The 22,067-nt window shown below is 43.2% G+C and overlaps 2 protein-coding genes across 5 annotated transcripts in view; both read right to left on the bottom strand.

Moving 5' to 3' along the window:
• Positions 1-1,771: 1,771 nt before the first annotated feature.
• On the bottom strand, positions 1,772-8,988 carry LOC120834198 (histamine N-methyltransferase). 4 transcript variants are annotated; one of them, XM_040202076.2, is made up of 7 exons: positions 8,800-8,988; positions 8,071-8,217; positions 6,519-6,571; positions 5,079-5,186; positions 3,888-4,018; positions 3,628-3,721; positions 1,772-2,739 (listed from the first exon to the last, which is right to left on the bottom strand). In XM_040202076.2, the coding sequence occupies exons 2-7, from the start codon at positions 8,205-8,207 to the stop codon at positions 2,378-2,380; spliced, it is 885 nt and encodes a 294-aa protein (XP_040058010.2). In that variant the 5' UTR covers positions 8,208-8,217; positions 8,800-8,988; the 3' UTR covers positions 1,772-2,377. The 4 variants fall into 4 exon arrangements, with proteins under 4 accessions (XP_040058010.2, XP_040058009.2, XP_077947347.1 ...); XM_040202075.2 differs by having other exon boundaries at positions 8,501-8,901; XM_078091221.1 differs by having other exon boundaries at positions 8,718-8,844.
• A 2,468-nt stretch (positions 8,989-11,456) lies between these two features.
• thsd7ba (thrombospondin, type I, domain containing 7Ba) overlaps positions 11,457-22,067 on the bottom strand; it is a 110,722-nt gene continuing 100,111 nt past the window's right edge. Inside the window, exons 22-29 of the mRNA XM_040201649.2 lie at positions 20,571-20,716; positions 19,855-20,023; positions 17,566-17,739; positions 16,204-16,299; positions 15,114-15,196; positions 14,335-14,530; positions 13,920-14,007; positions 11,457-13,591 (exon numbers count right to left, since the gene is read on the bottom strand). Coding sequence (XP_040057583.2) covers positions 13,510-13,591; positions 13,920-14,007; positions 14,335-14,530; positions 15,114-15,196; positions 16,204-16,299; positions 17,566-17,739; positions 19,855-20,023; positions 20,571-20,716 — 1,034 coding nt within the window. The 3' untranslated portion in view covers positions 11,457-13,509. The remainder of the gene's footprint in view (positions 13,592-13,919; positions 14,008-14,334; positions 14,531-15,113; positions 15,197-16,203; positions 16,300-17,565; positions 17,740-19,854; positions 20,024-20,570; positions 20,717-22,067) is intronic.

Below are 22,067 nucleotides of genomic sequence, written 5' to 3'. Positions count from 1 at the left end.
GACTTCCAGCCACTCCCTTTGAGGCTGGATGATAAGCCGGAAGGGAAATGTGTTTAACTGCAATCAAATCAATGAATGACTCAAATTCACCTGAAGCAAATTGAGGTCCAGTGTGTGTCACTAACTCTTTTGGCAATCTGTTTGATGCAAATAGGTTCCTCGAAGCCTCTGCACGTCTGCCGGCTGCGGTGGTCAGCATATGAATTAACTCCAGCCGGTGAACACATGCGTTTCAGACAACCAGATCTGTACAGAACACTGTACAGATTCATCACTTTCGATACCCTCGTTGTGTGCAGACCACAGCATTCATTTTCCCCTTTGCATTAATCTTCGTCTCATGAAGACACATTTCCAGTAAATGCATTGAAAATTCTGATAAAACGTACTTTTGTCAGTGCTGTTGTGTGCGTGTGCTACATGTCTTGGAGTGAAAGACTAGTCTGTTGGAGAGGTTCCCAGGTTGGGTGAGCTGTATAATCTCTCCAAATTGTTGCGGGTCTTGGCATGGGTCTCCTGCCAGTTTGACTTTCTCTGCATACAGAAAAAATGGGTTCTTAAATGGTTCTTTAGAAGGCAGTGTGGTTCTACAAAGAACCATCACCTTCAATTGTGTCAGGGTTGGGCGTGGAGGGCAGGACTCAAACGCAGACTTCCAAAACAAAAAGACTTTAATAATCATCAAGTCATGAACTAGAGGCATCCAGGACATTCGACAATGACGCAACAAGTGACAAGAGACACACACAGCTTAAATACACTAAGGAGGTGCAGGTGATTGGACACAGGTGGAAACAATCCGACAATCACAGGGGATGACAGGGCAAGGCAGGAAGTGAAGTTATCTAGGGAGACAAGAAGCAGAAACTGCAAAATAAGACAGGAAATAAACCACACCGTGACACAATTGTGTCTACATGTTTTTCATATGGTTCTTTGGGATATTAAAGGGTTCTTAGTTCATATTTGAGTTGCTGAATGGTGGCGGATGGGAAAGAAAAACGCCTCTGTGCCATGGTGTCAGCTAGTTAGCTGCCAGCTGATACGCGCACACACACACACACACACACACACACACACATATACATTTACACACGCATATATACATATACAGTAGCGGAGCCCCTGGAGCGTATGACCGCTAGCTTCATACTTACACATATTTCAGTTAAAAATTCCCATTTTTTTCATGTTCAGTTCTGTTGTATACTTTGGAATGCAGCCTTGCATGTCATTTTCAGGGATTCTGGGGATCTGTTTATAAATTTGATTTGTCTTTGAAGTGCCCATCCTTGCATTTAATAGTTACTGATGCTGCCCTCAAGATGGTGCCAAGACTTCATGCATTACTGATATGCCTGAAGAAAGAAAGGGAGAGCAGCGACTGTCATTGTGCCTTATGTTTAGCCTATCTCATAAAGCATGTGTCAATATATAAGGCTGAAGAGACACACGGTTCCTCTGGGTGTAATCGCATCAAGTTGTGTGGAATGATCACAGCTCATATAAGGAACTTGTCTGGTTGGCTGAAATGCTTAATATTGCATCTATAGGCCACTCCAGAGACCACAAAGGACATGGACATAAATAATGAAGCATATCAATGAGCTGAACATTGTTTTGAGGCAGAGTGGAATTCGGTGTGGTTGGTGAATCTACTTTATCTCCCAGTCTATTTGTCCAGTACATGGTTCCACCATACCTTTTTTTTTATGCCTTCTAGGTTGAGATCCTTCCGACACGTGACTGGAAAAAATGCTTTTGTACAACAGAAATTTCTGTCTATTTTATTTGTGGGTATAACTATTAACATGTTTAAAAACGACAAATATGCAAATTACACTAAATTGAATAATTTTCCTCTCATTTATGAAGATCTAATCTACAACAGTTCTAATGCATAACATCCAAAGGCAAAGACTCTGAATCCAACAGGAGGGTCCATTTTATCAAACTTAACAGCTCAATATAAGCGTTACATTTTGCATTTATCTTCATACTTCCATACTAATATGACCCAGTGGGAGCAATGGTGTGATAGGGCTGGTCGCTCAGTATACCATCTGTAACCCATTAAAATGCTATCATGATGGAATACGGGGCTGATCGACAGAAGCTGATTAAAACTCGGTACCTCCCATTTTCTGGCTCATGACGCTTAAACAAAGTGTGTTTAAGAAAAATCACCATCAATCAAATTTAATTTTTTGCACAAAAACGGATGAAATCATGAGGTGGACCAGAGGCTAACAAGTCGTTCCTTACTTACGGTAATTATACACTGTACAACTGTAATTGTATGCTGTGCAATGTGAAACAATCCCCCTCAGAACTAGTAGGTCAACTTCGACATTGACTAACGGAACCGCTTATTTCCTCAAGTAAGCTGATCAATGACTATCACTCCAAGGTTGTTGTTAAAGATAACTTTCCCGTTGGACTCCACGCTACAATCTGGGTGTCGGAGTAACTCTAAAACACCGGCTTTCAGTTCCGGCGACGCCGTCTTGCTGAAGTCCAGCACCTCGGTGAGGAAGTCGAGCAGAAGCTCTCCCTTCTCGTCGCCGTCGGTGAAACACTCTGTGATTTCCATTTGGGACGGCAGCTCGTAGCTCCGGTAGCTCACCCGCTGGCCGTCCAGGAGGCTTTTGATGTCTCCAGTGGTCACACACTGACTAATCTCCGTGTTACACAGTTGAGTCCGGTAGGTCCGCCACAGCTTCTCCCAACCACTTTCACCTGCAATGAAATGAGATGAGAACAGGACTGACTAAGCTGGCCGTTGAGGTACATGCTGTTGTCGGCCTGCTACGCTACTCGCAATGGAAGATGCGATAAACCGGTAGAAGAGTGAAAAAAAACGGCTCACATTCGCCATCATGCTGAAAATGTCCCTGTGGTCTGGTTAATGAGGGGACATTGTTACTCTCCTGGAGGGGTTGACATTATCATATCACTGCTCTGCAGAGAGGGATATTGGCCCGATGCTTTTAACACAATTGAGCCGTTTGGGCCTGAATGAAGGACTACATTTATCATGTTTTGTCAATTTATTAGACACTGTGCAGTGTCAGCTGAAAAGCACGCCTGGTCAGAACAGGCTGAATTAATAGCCATAAGTATTATAATGACCAGAAATAAGGTTTGAGCCTTTTTCTACGGCTGGCAGTACCAACATTCGCAGTATGGGGCGAGGGGGGGGTAAATGGAGACAAAGTTTTGTCTGTGGCTCTTTAATTACAAAAATTGCAACTGACAAACCCTATTTGCGGCTTCTGAGTCAGAAACACGGGTGAGATGCACTTAGACGACCTCATTTTCAATTGGTGCATTAGTCACTTGCTCTCAACCACTACGGTTAGCAGCAGAGGATGGATTTAATGAGTAGATGTGTTTTGCCAGCGGTTCGTTGGGCAAAAGCGTACACACACTGTAAGTTGAAGTGAAGATTCGGCCGTAAAGCATGAATGTATGTCGTAGGAGGCCTCAGCTCGTTTCCATCCCCGTACGTACCCGATGTATCAGCAGTGACAAACTGGCTCTGTACCGCAAAACCAAGCCCGAGACTCCGAGAGGAGGAAAAGATCAAATGTCTTGATAGTTTGAGATTAAATTCCACCCACTTACCAGACACCAGAATGATGAGAAGCTTTCCATTCTTGTCTAGGAGGCTCCTGAAGAAGTTCACGGTCGCTCCAGGATCCTTCACATAGTACAGCATCTGTCGATTTCAGAGCAGATAATGAGCCGGTGACTGGATTCACAGAGCATCCCAATTATAACGATATGCAAGACGGATGGTCTAATGGGATTAATTGCAGTGGAGCTGGAAACGAATATGACCTAGAAGTGTCAAAAAACACAGTTTGTGGGCCGACAACACAAACCTGTATCATGTGAATGAAGTCAGCCTTCTTGGTCGTCTTTTTCGCTTTACAGTGCTCCTCAAACTCAATGGCAGTCATCTGGTTCCAGCTAAATTTGATGTAATCTAAAGCGGGTTTCTGTGACACCAAAGCTGCATCAAGAGGCACAAAACAGAGTTTTAAAAAAAATGCATGTGCATGAACTAAACACATTTGTTTTGTGCTGTGTTTGCTTGATTAAACACTGAGATCTTTGCTATTATGCTCTTCATTAAAACTAATATGGATATTACTCTGGATAATTTCTTCTTTTCCCCATCAAAATCATAATAACACATCACAAATCGACTTATTATACTGAAAAGCCTTTTTCCCATTTTGGCACCTGCAGACTTTCATTATAACCATTTAATCATCAAATCGATTCATTTAATACAAATTGTCCCAACAGATATTATTAAACTGAAAAGAAATGTAAATCTTCCACTGCATGAGCCCAGGCATTACATTGTTTTAACTTACATTTTACAAGCTTTCCAAAGTTCAGTTTTGAAATAATGAGAGGGGAGGCATGAGGTGAAGCGTGGTGTTAATTATTCAATGTTAATAACATTCCAGGAGCTCATTCCTGTGCTGAACCTGTTTCTTCGCAACCTGCCTGCACGTACTCATTAACTCAATGTTTACTGAACTGCAGTCTCGTCTAAATTACAGCCCGTCGATTGCTCATAGGTTTGGATCATTTCTTGGTTCGTGGCGTTAAACTTAATCAGCGACAGTCACACCTTACTGGATTTTTTTTTTTCACGCCAATTACAATTTTTGACAGTTCTGGTTAACTATGATAAAATAGCAATTATTATTCATCTATACAAAAAAAAAGACAAAAATAACTGTATTTTCGTGTGCAACGTGATTAAGTCTATATATCTATCTATATATGGAGTTTGAGGGGATTCAGATTTTGTTTTGAATACTTAGGAACGCTTGTACTGGTGGTTAAAGGACACTGCTCCAACGGTAATACATAAATAACTGTATCACAAATTAAAATGTATGAGCTTGAAAGCCAAGGCTGGATTTAAATGAAATTCTCTGCCCTGAAAAATAAAGTAAAAAAAATGTAATAAAGATGAAGCATGTCCTTTCTTTGGTGTTCAGAGAAGTTTTGGGAGCATGTGTGTACAGATACAGCACACATAAAGATGGTACCCTTGTAGTTCTGAAGCTGAGTTCCGCTGGGCTCCACCACCTCGTTGTCCACCGTCACTTCCGGGTACTTCAGACGGAGTTTGGAGAGCATCTCAAGGTCGATCTCGCCTACACGCATCAACACAGTTCATATTTAGAAAAAACGACAATTTCTTGCAAAGACAATCTGGACCTTCTCTCTCCTCGGTTCCCAAACGATATGTACTGCATTTGCTGGTATTTACGGCTGCAATGTTTCCCTGAATGAATTCAAACCACAACGGCACACGAGCGTAGCAGACTCCCTCAGCAGATAATCTCTCATTTTAATCAGCGCGTCTGTTTGTATGAGCTCCGTGCGGCGAAGCTGCAGTTCACTGCTTAACTTCTAGCCCAATGTTGACTGTTACTGCTCTCCCTCTGCAGAAATGTTCAGTCCCACTGTGTGATTTGTTCAAAGGACTCCGACCATCTGTAGAGTAGAGAACTACCTTTCCTGCATTGTCATCCATTTGGTTCATTGGCAGAGGCTGCGTTGTCCACAGGTGAAGGTTTGTGTGGAGTTATCAGTCAGTGACGGAATGAATGAAATATGTTGTCAATGAAATACACGTGCATGGGTGCACTGGTGCGTGCACACAAACACACACACAACAAATTGCATAGTCTCCTTGGTGGAAATGGTCGTGTGTTCAGTCAACCCACATCTCAAATTAAACAGCGCTGCAGACTAAAAAAAGTGAATAGCGAGTAGCGTTTGTCCATTTTGCAGGATACTTTCACATTTTGTTTTTTGCGTAATATCAAAAAACTAAACTAGAGGTGACTATGTTATGTATTTCAATGTAATTTAACCATGAGGCGGGTGTTTTTGTTTGAGTTTTCATTGGAGCCGACAAGTTGTCAAATACAGGAGTTAATCCAAGCAAAGACGCTGAGCTGGAAAGGCAGTGAACTTTTCGGATTAGATTGAATATCACCTTTCCGGGGAGTAGTCATTCTAATGGATTCTACAACCCATTGGAGACTCAGTGCCCTGGCCTCATTGTGATACTGATATGACAGCTCGGCTCAATTAGAAGAATGGGCAGTGACACAAGTGAAGGGTAATATCATGCATGGGAACATACTGTGGTCGGTTGGTTCCTGGGGAGTGTGCGTGTCCCCAGGAACAAAAGGGCACCGAAAAACCAGACCAGGGAGGTTGCTCTTCACACCACTAAGGGTAAACAACAATCGCACTGTTGCACGGATGCATACAAACTCGGCGGCAATAACAAGGGTGAAGGTTTTATTAAACACGACAGCAGACCAATCGGAGGCTACAGCGGGCCAAATCCTCGACACCCACCTCAGTTGTGCCGTCTGCCTCAGAAGTCACTCAGCCGTTTAGTGTGCAGCAGCCAAGGAGAACATAAGATAAGTCCAACAGTGAAAGTGTCCAATGCCGCGTGTACTTACCTGCTCCACTTCCAACTCCAATAATATTTAGGTGGGACTTTCCGTTTCCAATGCTGAGAGGGAGGGTGGGAGGGGTGGGGAGGGGGGGGCAGAAAAGCACTTTGAGTCTTCAGAACAGTCTGGAAATTCACATCCTCCAACCTGCTGAATGTGGGTCACATTTTAGGGTTTGCAACTGGCAATTTGCCCCCGAAAGTGTGAGAAAGTTCTGATACAGCGTCTGAAACTTCTCCCGTTCAGCTGCTTGGATTGTTGCCATCATGGCGCGTTCTGTCAATCACCGTCTGACTTTTCAAGCAGACTCTCACAAATTCAAATTGACTGGTGGAGTCTAACTCCCCCGATTTCTCCCCAATGTGCTTCAGTGTGCTTCTGAGACAGTCACAGGTTGGAGTTCTCTGCAACGCGGCTTTGGCCTCAGTCGGCTAAATCTTAACATAGGAAGGTGTGCGAGAAGAAGGATTTCCATTAGCGTGATTCCAATGCACACACCTTGTACCGCATGGCCGTAGACGTAGCAACAGACAGAGGGTGCAACGTGTGCAATGCAACGACGTACAAAATATTCTCATATTGTCTTTTGGGTTTTGCTTCCAGGTGATTAGGAGACACCGTTTGTCGATTTCAACAAATGATGCTGCTTAATTATTTCCTTGCTTCAATTCCTCAACCTGTATTTTATCACTTTACTTTCATCCCAAATTAGTTGAGGTGAATATATACTCGTTATTTTTCTGATTAAATCCAAAAAAAGAAATTGAAGGCTTTGGATGGATAAATGCCTCCCGGCTAATGTCTAATGAGCAGAAACGTACCTTCAGCTCAGGGACGACATCACATAACAACACATATGTAAAGCTTGTGTTTAGAAATAATGAGGGGTGGAGAATGAGGAAGTTCCTAAGTGTTAATCAGCCGTTGTCTCTGTCCTGTTAATCACATTCGAGGGGTTATACAGTTGTGAATTTCTTTTTCTTGGGTCTGCCTTCTTTCTCTCTGTTCATTAACTCTCACTGGAGTCTCTGCTGCAATCTTTGCAACGTTTCCACCGAAGGCTTAAAACCATCTCTAGGCTCGTGGTAATCTAGTTTATCAGCAGCAAAACAAGTTATAGTTTAGGTCAATACCGGCGTTTGACACTTCTGGTAATCTAGTAACAACATAATCAGTTTATTTCTCCCGGACGCAGAAACACAAACCCCCACAAAGACACATTTGTGATATGGATGTTTTTAAAATATACTAAACTAAACATTTCAAAGATTTAAATAAGTATTTCCAGTGCTTTATTTTGGTCAAACTATGCGTTGATTATAACCTCCAACCTGTATTTTTGTATATATTTGTGTTGTATTACACGGTCTTGCCTTGTATCAGCAACCATATAAGTCAATACCAATATATATTTCCAGATAGTGTTCAGTCAATTATTTCCTATTCTATTCTAACATATCTTGTTGAATCGCATTATATTGGATTTTAGATCCATCATACTGTCAACGGTGATGTGCGCTCACTCATAAAACCTGTGTGTGTGTGTGTTGCGGATTACCTGCCCAGTATATCTGGCAGCACGTTGTGGATGAAGTCCCTCATGCTCTGATGCTCAGACGAGCGCTCCAGAAAAAGCTGGAAGCATTTCTGGTATCTGCTATCGTCATTAACCAGACTCCTCAGTGAAGATGCCATGGCAAATGAACTGGCAAAAAAAGAAAAGAGTAAATACATCATGAAATCTTTCCATCAGCACGCAGGGTCAGAAACTGTAGTTGTTGTTGAGATGTTGGTACTGTGACGCCTGTCAGATATGCCATCAAAGGCCTGCTCATATTCCATCAAATTTAAGTCATTTAATTATTTATTCCCTCATGGCCTAGCCTCGTTTGGAGAATAAATAATACATGTCATTTTACATTTTTGTAGTTTTCTTGTAAACAAGGATCCTTATTACACAATTGTATTACATTGGAACAAATATTCACGTTCCACAGTGTTGAACTTGTTGGTGACCTCCCTCTTTGAAACGAACTTCCCTCCGCCGTTTACCGCCCTTATATTCGGCGCAGGGTTGAACTGCGCCACGAGTCGCGGGGGGCGGACCGAGGCTATCGTGGCACGGCTTCCCGTTCCTCCGTATCGGATCAACGACGTTCCCCACGCCGATCGCACGCGCGCACTGGCGATCGGACCGATTCTCACTTTGGTTTCTCAGACTCGTTGCACGAAGCGGCGGTGATTCAGCTGCGCAGATCCGAGTCGAAACGCGACGTGGTTCACTTACGTGTGATGCGTGGCGTGCGTGCGTGCGTGCGTGCAGGGCGGAGAGTCCGGAGAGGTCTGCAGGCTGGAATCGAACCCTCCCACTCCCGCACTGCTCCCGCTGCCCTCCCGGAAGGGAGCGCGCGTAGCGGCGCCTCACAGAAATAAAACACCAGAAATACGACAGAGGCGGGATCAAGGTGGGTTGTAGAAGATGAAATAAGAGTTTATGCGTTTGAGAAAACGTCTGCTGCGTTTGCACATTTCAAAAGTAGCCGAACACTAGATTGCAGAAAAATAATGAATGGGGGAGATTACGTTATCTGTAAGTAAATAAGTGACGACCAAGTGGGGAGTGTGTCTGCAATTTTGACAGATGGCAAAGGCTTGGTGTGTATTTGCATTGTACGTGTGTCAATATCATAGGGATTAGCATACATGCTTTCACTGGGAAACTAATTCGGCATTTGGTATCAAATAATAACTATTATATCAATATCAATGCATATTTGCATGCATAGTGATGTGATACCAGCTTGCACTATAATGTAGGCTGGTTTATAATAAGCTTCCAAAAAGCTGATCAGGATTGTCAGTGATAGTTTTTTCTAAATGTATTTTTTTTCTAAACCTGCATCTCTGCATCACCAAACAAAGACAATGTAGCTCTGGTAATGTGACTTTGGGAATTATTTCCACATGCCTGGACAGATCTTTTCAAAGTTGAAGAAACTTTATTGTGCTCTTATCAGCAGAAATATGCAGTATGGCATGTTGATTATGCTCTATAATCTTAAAACGAGAAAGACATATGAGATATATTGTATACAAGACAAACACAGGATGATCACATTGGGATTAAAACAATGAGCAGCTCTGCTTATCTGAGGTTTACACATTAATGAATCACCAATTTGATCATTGAAGCATATTTTCTTGAGACAAGTGAATTTAACTTTAGGTGTGCTTTATTTTGTCGTCTTTCTTTTCTAGTCTTTTTGAGAATGTTTAACATGTAGCTTTTATATAACAGGCCAGAACAAGGACAATAAATAGGGAACTAATATTGTTAATTTGTCCTCAATTATTTGGCTCAAAGGTCAAACCAGGTTGAACTTCAGCATCCTTGTATGCTCCTTCTTATCAACCTCATTGCAGTGCAGCTTTTTAAATACATGATTCATTTCAATATGAAAAAAGGTGGGCCAGTAGACTGAAAATGATCTATTATCCATAATAACGATAGTGTTTTAATTATAGCATCAGCACGCTAATTATGACAATGCTAACTTGCTGATGAATAGCAGTTATAATGGTTGCCATGTTAACCATCTTAGCAATGTCTTAGCATGCATTTGATAAAACGGAGGGGACAGCTAAGGCTAATGGGGATCTCATTAGGGGACTTTGCATTTGTTAGTGGACCAAAGGCCCTGTGGATCAATAAAACATCTGATGTCGGCGCCATGTGACCAGGTAAGGGACCAGCAAAGTTACTACAATTCATCCTGAACATAAATGCTTCAACTGAATTACCCGGTGGGTCAAACCCATCCAACAGCTGCATAGACATTTGTCACGAAACCACAAATGTCAACTTCATCCACGTGGGATCCATCCTGGGGATCAATGAGGTAATAATGTCTGCACAAGGTTCCATGAGCTTCCATAAGGTAGTTGCTGAGATATTTCTTCGTACCAACACTACCAACCATCTTTTTGTTTCGTCGCAGGTTAATGAGAATAGAAACAAATGAATCAAGAAGAAATCGTAAAAAAAAACTCAACCGACTTTCTGAAATCCTAACAAATGTTTCACTTATGGTAATTTATTGAAGTGAAAAGCAAATGCATTTGCTTGTTCATATCGCAGACATTCCAGATAATGATTAATGTGGACATTTACACCCCTTCGGCCATTACACCTTGATGTTAGTATCATAAAGATATGGAGAGTCATGCTGGTCCAGAGGTCTTCAGAAAGTGGTTTCCTATCTCCTCCTCTTCTCCTTCCTTTTTAATCAAGAATGTATGTTGAATGAAGGTAAAATTCCAATAACATTGATAATCAGAACGTAATCTAAAAATCCTGTTTATTTTAATTTGCCAAATACAGTAAGTGATTTAGTTTGAGAAGAAAAAACTACTTGAAAACAGTGATGCATATGAGAAGAAACTCATCAGTGTGCTGAAATCAGTAATAAATTACGACAAACTCATCATTTTAAAAGGTTAAGTACTTCTGCTAAATATTCATTAAGCTCTCCGACAGTCAGACTGCGCTTTATTATATAATCTGGCTGTCGAAATATAGATGAATCTTGATTAAAACTAGTCACTGTTTGATTGTCTTCACTGAAATTTGCGAATGTGTCTCGAGAGCTACGAAGATGACATGAATTGGACATGACAAGAGCCGCTCACGCCTTCGACGCTGCGAGCGACTGAATTCAACCCTTTCTTAAGCAAAAGTGACACTCTTAAATAAATGAATGTGATGAGACAAGAGTCTTAGAACACTTTTTCCCTCACTAACCTGTGATAAATCTGGCATTACCAGAGAGGGAATCTACCTGCTTGTATATTCTGGACGCTGCCTTTGAGCCTGAAGAAGATCACACGAGGAAAAAGCTTTCACGTAGTCTGGACCCTGAAATGTACGACAAAGAGGAAAGCGTTTCATTTTCACAAGGTTCCACAATTTATTTGCATTTTCATCCAGCTCCCCAAGTACACACAATAGTAACACAAATAGCATGGTCCCGCAAACGATGAGTGAACATACCCTTGGATCTTCTTGGATATAACCCAATAGAGTCAGGTCAGAAGTTGGCTGTTTTTTTGTTTTATTGTGAACATGTTACTTGTTTGTGAGTTGAACCTGTCATCTGGAAATGATCTCACACTTAGATTTTGCGTTGAATTAACATTTACCGTACTGCATTTCCCCTTTGTTGGCCAAATATTTGAAAAAGAAACTAACTCAGAATCTTGGAGCACTTTCTGCCAAAATGGATCAAGCATGCTTAGATACAATCGGCTGTGTAAATACAATTGTTACAACAGGTAGCAACAATATTTGCGCAACTAAATAGATTATAGAGTCACGGGTAAAATACATTCAGAAGGAGGTTGATAACGAGACCAAATGTTCAGTTTGTGGAGGCAGGAATAGAAAACGTAATTCTCCACCGGGTCATATGAATAACGTAATGAGTAATGTTTAAATCATACTAAATGTGTGCGGTTGTGGTCGACAAAGAAGCTTTTCTAGACAACATGGATTCCTTGAAACTGTAAGTGGAAATCTGAAACAATTTCGGTACCGAATAGAAGAAAGTTTTTTACTTTTGTGCGTAAGAAACAGAAATGCGATCTAATCTATTTAACTAATGTGTGCTCACAAATATTTGGTATTTGCTCTGTGTTGTCATGTTTTGAGCCCTGTCCTTTGCAGTGTCAACAAAATAAATGCAGCTTTCAAATACTAGTTACTGATTTTGTGTTTGCATGCAACAAATCGTGATTAAAAAAAATAACTTGTGACATCCTTTTCAAATAAGTGAAGCCTATTTACTCTAAAAATACATTGTGTGATCTAGTGGACTATTCGTAATCTCTATTGTTGTATCTGCTTTGGTGATCAGGGTGCATGAGGTAATGATCTTTTTTTCATGCTGGTATTGAACAATTTGCATCACAGGTCTGTGTATGTTCCTCCTCGCCTTCCGTTATCGCCTCCGCGAGGGCGCCGTCGCCGTTTCCCGCGCTTCAACCCGAGGCAGTGGTGATTGCTTGCTTCCCTCTCCGCGTGTTGGATTGGTAACGTGTGGAGCCAGACTCTTTAGCGCTGACACAGCGGTTTGGCCGCGAGACACCAGTTCATTCTCGACCGCGTTTGACTTCAAAGCACTCCGCCATCGACAAAAAATTTGGAATTTTTTTTCCATAGCAGTGAAATTTGATGAGAATAAGGGAGGCGAAATTACTCGTTGCATCGTTAAAATCAAGGGCAACCTGCTTTTGGATTCCACATAAAGACAACATATGGCATCATCGACCGAAATCTGACAGCAACGACTTGCATTACAGTTGAAACACTAGAAAAGTCATTTGAAAGGAAAAAAAACAAAGTGAATCAGCACTAACGTAGTGCATAGAGCATTTGTTTTATTCTCAGAAATTCAAAAAAAGGCTGTTCAGCCAAAAGGCGTGTGACATTTCTTCTCACAAAGATCCAGCACTGATGAGACAAAGTCAAAATGCCAAATGTTCTATTCTTTTGTCTTTGAACATCAAGAGTGACTGCTAACCCAAGACGGTTTGTCTCCCTCACGACACAAATACCAGACAAATAATCAGGCGGTTCCTCCGATTCTTGACACAGAACAAACCCACTTTGACCTTTTAGAGGAGTCCTCGTGACCTGTTGGTTTGCTAACGGTGCCTAAAAGAAACTCGAGGTCCATTCATTACTCTCGCCTCGAGGCCTTTCGTTTCCATTTGCACCGCGTTAGGCCTCGGTTCCTCTTCTTCACCGAGGGGAGTTGACTGGCAAATCCAATGCAACCGGCGTTCTGTGTCCGCTGCATCCCCCTCGGCATCAAAGTTTGCACGCTCGATCGACCAGGACCAAACGGGCCCAACCGTCGGCTGTACGTGAAAGAAGTCCTTGCTAACAAACGGAAGGTCTTCGAGGCGTCCGCCCGAGGTCCAGCGCGGCCGCCCCCGGTTACATGTCGTTGTCACCGTCGTAGGCCAGAGTCAGGGGCTTCTGCGTGGGGGGGGACGTCTTGGTGGATTGGAAGGGCTTGCTGCAAATAAACAACAGGCAAGAGAGAAAAAGATGACAGTGTGTCTGGCTTCGCAGCCCGACCCGATTGCAGGCTTTACAAAGAATTCCATTATCTGATAGCAGCTGCACGCAGCAGACAAAACACTGTGAGGAGTATAACTCATACTTGACAGGGTTATTTTTTTTGGAGGGAAGGGAGGGGGGGCAGATGGTTAAGAATTAGCTTTTCCTCTCAGCGTTCAGTCTCTTTCTCTCTGACAATGTGTGAGGCCCACAATGGGGCTTTTTTCCTTTTTTTTTTCTCTTGGGATTGTGGATAGTGGGGAAGACGTAAATACGGAACCTACCAAACCAGGAATGAAAATGCAATAACGAAGAGAATTACGATGAATCCAACGGCAGTCACGGCGTAAACCCACAGCTTTACCCGTCCGTCTGTGCAATGAGAAAGCAGTTTCAGTGCAAAGTTTTAAACACATTTACATCACATTTTAGAACACTGCGTCGTTCTCTTCTCTTTTAAAAACATACTGCAGAGGAGCGAGTTGAATTCGTCGACAACTTCATGGTCAACAGAGTTTTTTTTTTCTTCCTTTTTTTCTTTGCTTTACAGCATATAATGAAAAGCCAAAGCAAAGACGTCGGTCTTCAATGGATTCAACATCCCTGGCCAGTGATCCCTCAGCTACAAAGGCAGGTTCAAAGGCAGGGATGATCCGCGTCACGCCGGTCCAGCTGTAAAGATGATTTCCATTTCAGTACCTGGGCCGACAGGTCTTAAGGTCCACTCGCTGAAGAGGTCCCGGGCCTGAGACGGCCCCGGCTTTAATCTCCCAGAGTTGGTTTTCACATCAGCTTTCTTGTTGTTGTCCACCCCCGGGGTTCTGGTGCAGTAGTCCAGGAAGCCGTGCGTGGTCATAACTTCGGTGTAACCCTTCTCACACCCGCACACCCCGCTCTGCATTTGGGGAGAGGGAGGAAGGGGGGAGGCGTCATTTGAAGCTGATACACAAGACCAAGACGACTGCAATCGTTACTTTCCCATTACTGGGAAACGCGCTGCTTAGAAACCAGGTCCACTCTGGTTTAAAAACAGAACAAGATGCAAATGAGGCCAAAAACAAACACACATGCACATACTGGAACGCAATGCAATACAATCGCTCCCAGCATTCTTATTATGGGCTTTAATTTGCAATGTAATCTGCATCTAAATGCTTAAATAGAAAACATTAACCGCTTATTAAGTCATTGTTTTTTTGGGAGTGCAGTTACGTCGAGGGTACTCTGAGGGGCAGTAAAACTTAAAGCACCAGGTTATTCTTTCTTTTTTTTCTCCATAGCTGTTTGAGAGCAATTTCCCCCCAATCTGTGTAATCCCCAAGAGACACGTTCATTGCTATTAAAGGTTTTATTTAAATGCCTGTTCTTGATAATTAAAAATGTCATTTTTCAGAATCCATTTACCCGGAATCAAGTAGCAGCAGGAAAAGGCAAATTGCACAGATCGCAGCTGCCTGATGAAAGTGAGATGATCTTACCGGCGTGCAGTGCGAGAAGGGTTTGCTGCACAGAGGATGGCAGTGTCTGACTGGGGTCGGCCTTTTCTGCGGAAAACACCCCCCTGAAGGAAGACAACAGGTTGGTGTTTGTGTTCATTCGGTCATCGATCACTAAATTAATGTACTGTCGCAGCTGATTAATGGGCTCGGTTGCCTATCAGGCTCTGTGATCAATTTGTGAACAGTGTAATTCCCACACGGAAAATTACGTGTCCAAAAATCCAAGAGTAGTGCCTTGGGATCTCGCCTTCTCTGCGGAGGAAGATTACTCCCTCTGGGCTCACATTCGCCAGGAACACTTCCTCACAGCGATAAGATCACATTCGTCTACTATTTACAGCACATCAAGCTCGGCTGAAGCTTTCGTTCCCGCAGCGCTACTACCTTTGTTCTGTTTCTCCGTGCCTGCCCTTCTTCCCACAAATACAAATGCATGATTATTTGTATACGGATGGAAAAGCCTCGCAGCCAAGAGTCCGGCTTATTGATTACTTAAGGAATCAATGGAGTATGTGCTGCATATGGGTGGGTCGGATAACGTCTTAAATTCAACAAGAGCGCTAAACATTGTGTGTGTGCGTCATTTGATCTTCATGTAGGGGGCGAACACACATTGCAGGGTGTAACCCACATAAACAATAATGACACTGTGAAGAGAGATCTATACTTTTTTTGCACAAGTCTTTTCAGTTCAATCCATCCCAAAGGATTTTTTTTAAACCCCCTCCACCTGTGACAAACTTACCGATGTGACAGGGCGGAGATGAATGAGAGAATATTCTCCGACTGTCATGGCAACGCTTACGAATTCTCCTTTCAGGAATAAAACGATCGGATTTTGTAATGCACGTTGCATGCGATTGTCGCTGCAGAGAAATGCGAGACCCTGTGCAGATCTTTGCTGTTCCGGTTCAGTGCAGGGCAACAAATAAAGAACTGGGACACTTTCAGCTACAGTCTGCATTAGGCCGGATGTGCATTGATACGCATATTTCCACAGGGAATGCCTGTGTAAGTTCCTCTGCTCCGCGTCTCTTCAGGGTGGCCAGGAGACACGGCATCTACCCACCTGTGACATTGACACCATCTGAGCGCTGACACCACACCAATCTCTCGTTGTTGCTCCATCCCCCCGTCCTCCACTCGTAACTGTGGCATTTCCCCCCTGTAGCAATGCCAGAGGGGCACAGACAGTGCTCGTTAGCGGTTTGTGGTGGCTTATGAGCTGATGCAGCAAGATTACTTAAGAAAAAAAGATATGATCATTCAAAAAAAAAAAAAAAAACCGTAAAGGTAAAAACGTACAACTGCAGTAGAGATTGAACAAAAAAAATCTATCTTGGGTTGATCAGTTATTGGATTCCTCCGTCTTTCATTTAAATTGTATATCTGGTGTAGCAGCCAGGTTGAAATACAGCCAATGACAGCCAATTAAATGACTCATTTTTAAGGCCTAATTTGTGACCTGGATTTAATAATAACCACGTTGTTATATTGCTGCCATGGAGGGCTTGCCATTTGGAAATAACTAAGCAATATCTGTTCTACTTTTACCTGCATACAGGCTCAATGTCAATAAAAAACAAATCGAGCCCTTAATCCATAATCTCTGTTGAGAGCTATCGCAGCATGTGGGCTGTTTTATGGTGCAAATACTACACCCGTGAATTCCCAAGGTAAAAGCGCACCCATGCACACTGATCAACGTTGGAGTTTAGTTACAAGGTGAACAAGATGAAATATAGCTTTCTGTTGCCCCCATGAGTACGTCTGCAGCAAATTAAACGTTTATTAAGAGACTATTTCCACTGCATTGATCCATCTCCAGGATCAAAGGCTTTTGTTCTTGAATATGTGAGGTTCATCCACTAATTGGGTGTCCTTTTATAGAGAGAATGAAGCTCAACTGAACTGATGTAAAACCTGGTTTGACCTCGGGGTCACAATGACGTTACATCACAGCTGGGTGTGGTATTGATTTTTAGTTATAAGACCCAACAAATATGTTTGCAAACTATTTTTTTTCCTTATTTGCCCTTCAGGCTCATGGAGCAGCATTAGCATTCATTCTAAGTTTCTTCCCTCTCTTTGACCTGTGAGTGGACTCCCAACCGCTCTGGAGGGAAATCTTTGGCACTTTAGCTAAAAGGTCCTCCGATATGTTGCCAGCTCGTCACTCCCTTTGTGTGTCCGCTGTTTGGTGCCGAGCAGTTAGCACCTGGTGGGTTTATCAGGGGTTATTCACTAAAAACTGTTATAATATGCTATAAAGCTCCATGGAGCTGAGGGGAAAAGCAGAGGGGTGGAGGTCACTCCATCCGTCGTGCTCACATGGAGTAGCAGTAGTAAACAGCATTGATTAATGTGTTTTTTTAATGTGATTTTATTTTAAGACAACCGATTCCATGTGTGCACGTTTTTTTCTCAGTACCTTTGCAGGGCTGCGTCTCAAACACCTGATGCGGGCAGCTGCCCTGGTTTTCCATGACCTGGATGATCACAGCTCTGGAGCGAGCCTGACGGCCGGTGGTCTCAAAACTGCGGCCCTCCACGCAGGTCAACTGGCAGGAGCTCCAAGACGACCACACGGTCAAATGGCAGTCTCCTGAGGGCACAGAGGGACGGGGAAGCATCACCGCTAAGCACTACTTAATCAATAATGCGCGTCTTTTCTGATGCTTGTGGGGGATTCTGTGTTCCGCTTGCCAACACTATCTCCAGGAATACTTTATGGCTCCCCTGCCGGCTCCAGGAACATTCAAAAAAGATCGGGAAACAACTTCTGCACACAGCCGAGGCAGATAATGTACCAAATGCACAAAAACGAATTACTCAGACGGCCCAGTGGGTATTCAGAAGTAATAGACACACCAGCGTTATGAATTATAAAATACAGGCGGCAAACCCGAGCCGCACAGGCAACCCCCAATACTGAAACTGGTCCCCTCACAGGAGAAGCGAAGCACATTTGATTTGGGAAATGTTTTCAGTGGCACAACGGTGGTCCACGTCTATAAAATGAGAAATAAAATACTTGTTTCCCTGAAGGTCAAGCATTAATATCTCACGGTATCGTCGATAGGGTCAGCTCGTACTGATGATATCCCAAGCTGTCACCAGCCCCTCCCCAAGCCAGAGGAGCCCTTTGAGTCTGTGGATCGACGCATATCATTATCTTTCATCATTAAATGGATCGACTCCATCAGTCGTGCCGCTGCGCTTGTGGGAACCTGCTGTGGCTGAAAGCTGCTGGATACAGGAAACAGCGAGACGACGCAGGCACACACGCGCTGCACATCACATACATGTTGAGGAGCCTTCCACAGACGGACACGCAAATACACACCCACACACGGACAGACAGACAGAAAGACTGACACGTCTGCTCCGGCCATCAAACACTTCTGTTCCTGAGCCGAGGCGAGTGGAGTGATGAATCGAGGCGAGGATCAGAGGAGAGAGCGAGTGACAGATGAGCAGAGGCAAGCGCGGCAAGAGGGTCCCGTTGCACATACGCAAACAAGATCTTTAGCTCGGCTAAAAACATTACAAAAGGAGATCAGAGTCGTCTTTGTATGTATTAAAACAAAAAGACTCGGCTATGTTCCAGTGCTCGTGTAACCGGCCTGCCTGCTAACTAATTGTGCCCGGGGACAATAAAGCTACAGTTACAGATTTTCAGTGTGGAAGGCAGACGGTGACAAATGAAGCAGGTCATTGCTGTCTGGCGGATAAAGCTCCATCTACACTGCGGCCCCCATATAAATAAAAGAAAGCAAACATCAGCCGGTATCTTATAATGTCATTCAAGTTGACCACGATCTGCTGGCTGCTTGTTGATGTAGTTATTTTAATAACAATAAGATTGTCTACGCTCTGTTTTGGTCTAAATTGTAATATAGTGGAACCAGTAAAGTGGATTAACTCTCAATTTACCATTAGAATGAATGATGGATGGCGGTATATTGCCATTTTTTTCACCTACTGCAAACAATATACGTGTGGTTTAATGTGTACTTCTGAGGGAATGTTAACGAATCACCTGTAGGGATCGCCTGGTTAATTGGAGCTAAACCTTATTCAGTTTTGTCAACTTCTTTCAATACAGCACTAAATAAACTGTGAATGTTATCTAGGATGTTCTGATTCAAAAAGTAGTTTAATTCTGTTGTTGTTGCATTATTAATGTTGTAAAGTTATTCCTTGCGTCGCCCCCCCTAGCTCTCTACATGCAAGACTCCTCAGCTGTTAATTGCTTCGGGTAGCACAGGAAGTTATTCCACTCGTATTCTATTTCTAGGTTACTACATTATGTGGAGTCAAATCTGTCTCTCGTTTAGTTGTTGACTATTGTCTTTGGCAGCTCAGCTACTCTATTAACCACACATGTGAACTTTTGAGGACAGCGTGTTGAATTTGTTATTGGACGTGTTTGACCACATGATGTAGAGGTAAGAGGGTCATTGGTTAATCTATGACTTTTATCGATGTTGCGATAATTATTCATCAGCCGGAAATGTCGAGCACTTTGTTGGGAGGACGGTGCAATGGCAGATTCCAGGAAAAGATTAATGGAGCGGATGACCGAGGCCATGTAACTGTTGTTACTCGAATCCAAAATTTAGACGTTTTGCTTTATTCAACTAGATCAGAAAATAATCATACATGGCGTGTTTCATGTAATTGATAACAACAATGAACATCGATGCATTAGTGTTACCTGGACACGGGACGAAGCACGGCTGCTCCATCTCCTGCTGGATCTGCTGCCGCAGTTTGTCTCCACAAAGCTCCTTGTCCACTGGCTGAGGAGGAGACTCGGGCCAGCTGCCCGTGTGCACGACGCATGAAAGGCTCCTCCTCCGAAGCCCCTCGCCACACTCTGCACCCTGCACGAAATGCGCTCTTTTTGTAAGGTAACCAAAAGGTTTTGTTTCCTCCAGAATTGTTTGGGTAGGAGGAAAGTCGATAGATTGGATTAAACCAAACTATAGGTGTTGCACCTCTTGTTCACATCAATTGATTATCGGCTATTTGACTTAATGGTGCCGTTATTCCAATTTCAAGATATGAGCAGTGTCTTCAACCGTGGGGTCAAAGCGTTGTCAAGGTATTAATGCCTGTACACATAACAACCCTTTTATAAACATCATTAAAGAGATTTAAGGTGCCCTGTGGAATTTTCTTGGAAACAAAGTTTGAATAATAATAACCAAAAATTTCAGTCTAACAAACACAATTACTCTTCATACAACAATTAATTACAGTTAAAATACAATTAGGCTGGAGGGCCTGTCTATAGCCATGTGTACGCTCTACTATAGAGACAACAATTTAAGAGGCAGTGGATTCTGGGTCATTTATATTACGCACTATTAACGTGACTAAAAATATCCCAGATACTCCCATTACGTTTGTATGACGTGCTCGTCCTACCTCCACAGTGCACGGCGACCAGTCGCTGAGCAGCCACGTGTAGCAAGGCCTTATGGGACACGGCTTGGTCTGGGTGAGCTGAAGGGGACACGGCCGACCCTCCTCGTGAGCCTCGTGCAGGATCCTGCGGCTGCGCACGGACTGACCTGCGGAAAACACCGAGGCAGAACTCTGTCGGGAACAAAGTGGTGTTCTCAAACTGCGAGTGCCGAGCTGTGATATTCAAGCTGAATACTCTTTTCAAATGCAGGACACCCAGAGCTGCTTCCAACATGACAAGCTCAGAGATGTAAAATGTAAAAAGAAAAAAAAGTGGTACATCATTACACCACCAAGGCTGAAGAGAAGTGAAAGATGAAATATTCTCCTTGCGATACACCAGGACTGAGTGGCATAAATCTGCATCACCATGCGACTGAATTCTCCGATCGCAAATGTTTGGCTGAAGAGAGCCACTCACAGTCGAGTGTGAGGGAAAGTTTGCTCAGCGGCAACAGTTGAAAGGTCTGACTACGGGGTGAGTTGGTTATTCTGTAACAGCTCAATGTCCGGGTCCCTTGAGGCTCCGCGGAGGCACGGCCTCCATCAGCCATCCACTTAAAACAGAAGCTGTGTGTGTTTGTGTGATGCAGAGGGGACCCCGCGGCGGAAAAAGGACATTCAGCTCAGCCGTCTCCACAAAATCAAACCGAAACATTAGCGCTCCCGCGAGATGCCGACAGAACACGATCCCTGCCGTCGCCTGACACAGATACGACGCAAATCCCTCATCAAGGCTGACAGATGTGATTCACAATGTGCGAGAATGAACAGAGAGAGAGAGAGAGAGGCAGAAACAGAGTTACAGCAACAGAAACAGAGATATGAGAGAGAGAGAGAGACAGGCGGAGGGTCTCGAGTTCAAATCCACCGTTGAAGGTGCAGGCTTATTGTAATGAGGAGGTGATCGGGGGTAGACAGACACTTGACGCCACATTCAAATGAACGAAACTGCTTTTGAGTCTTTCTAATTGAGATAATAACACGCGTTTGGGCGGTTGGCATTGGCGGCCCTGAAAAACACAGCACGCGTTAAGGTGATATCATTAACTTCTGTATATTGCATGAGGTGATAACATGGGTTTGTCAAAGTGACGAGGAGCTGGCCACAGGTTTGTAATTAGCAAGCATTTCCAAAATCATACAGAAAGGATGCATATTTTATTTAGGAACACTGAATCATTTATGACCATGAAGGTGAACTGTATAAAATTAGTTTAATCTCAACCTGCTGTTCTCCAAATGCAACCTCATGTCAATTAATTAACCGTGCTTTACACAGCATAGCATTATTTATTTATATGGATATATCCACTGTACAAGTCAAAAGTTTGGCCACTCTTTCTCATTAACTTCAATTCTATAGGCACAAAAGAAACTCAGGCAGACTGCTTCCCCCCCGTATAAAAAGCCTTTCTCGTAAATATTTTAATGCATTTAAATGTATTCATGCACAAT

This window comes from Gasterosteus aculeatus, chromosome 16 (genome assembly GCF_964276395.1).
Source record: "Gasterosteus aculeatus chromosome 16, fGasAcu3.hap1.1, whole genome shotgun sequence".
In the NCBI taxonomy this organism is placed as follows: Eukaryota; Metazoa; Chordata; class Actinopteri; order Perciformes; family Gasterosteidae; genus Gasterosteus; species Gasterosteus aculeatus.
The sequence above is the reverse complement of the archived record's forward strand: the minus strand, read 5'-3'. Positions and strand labels throughout refer to the sequence as shown.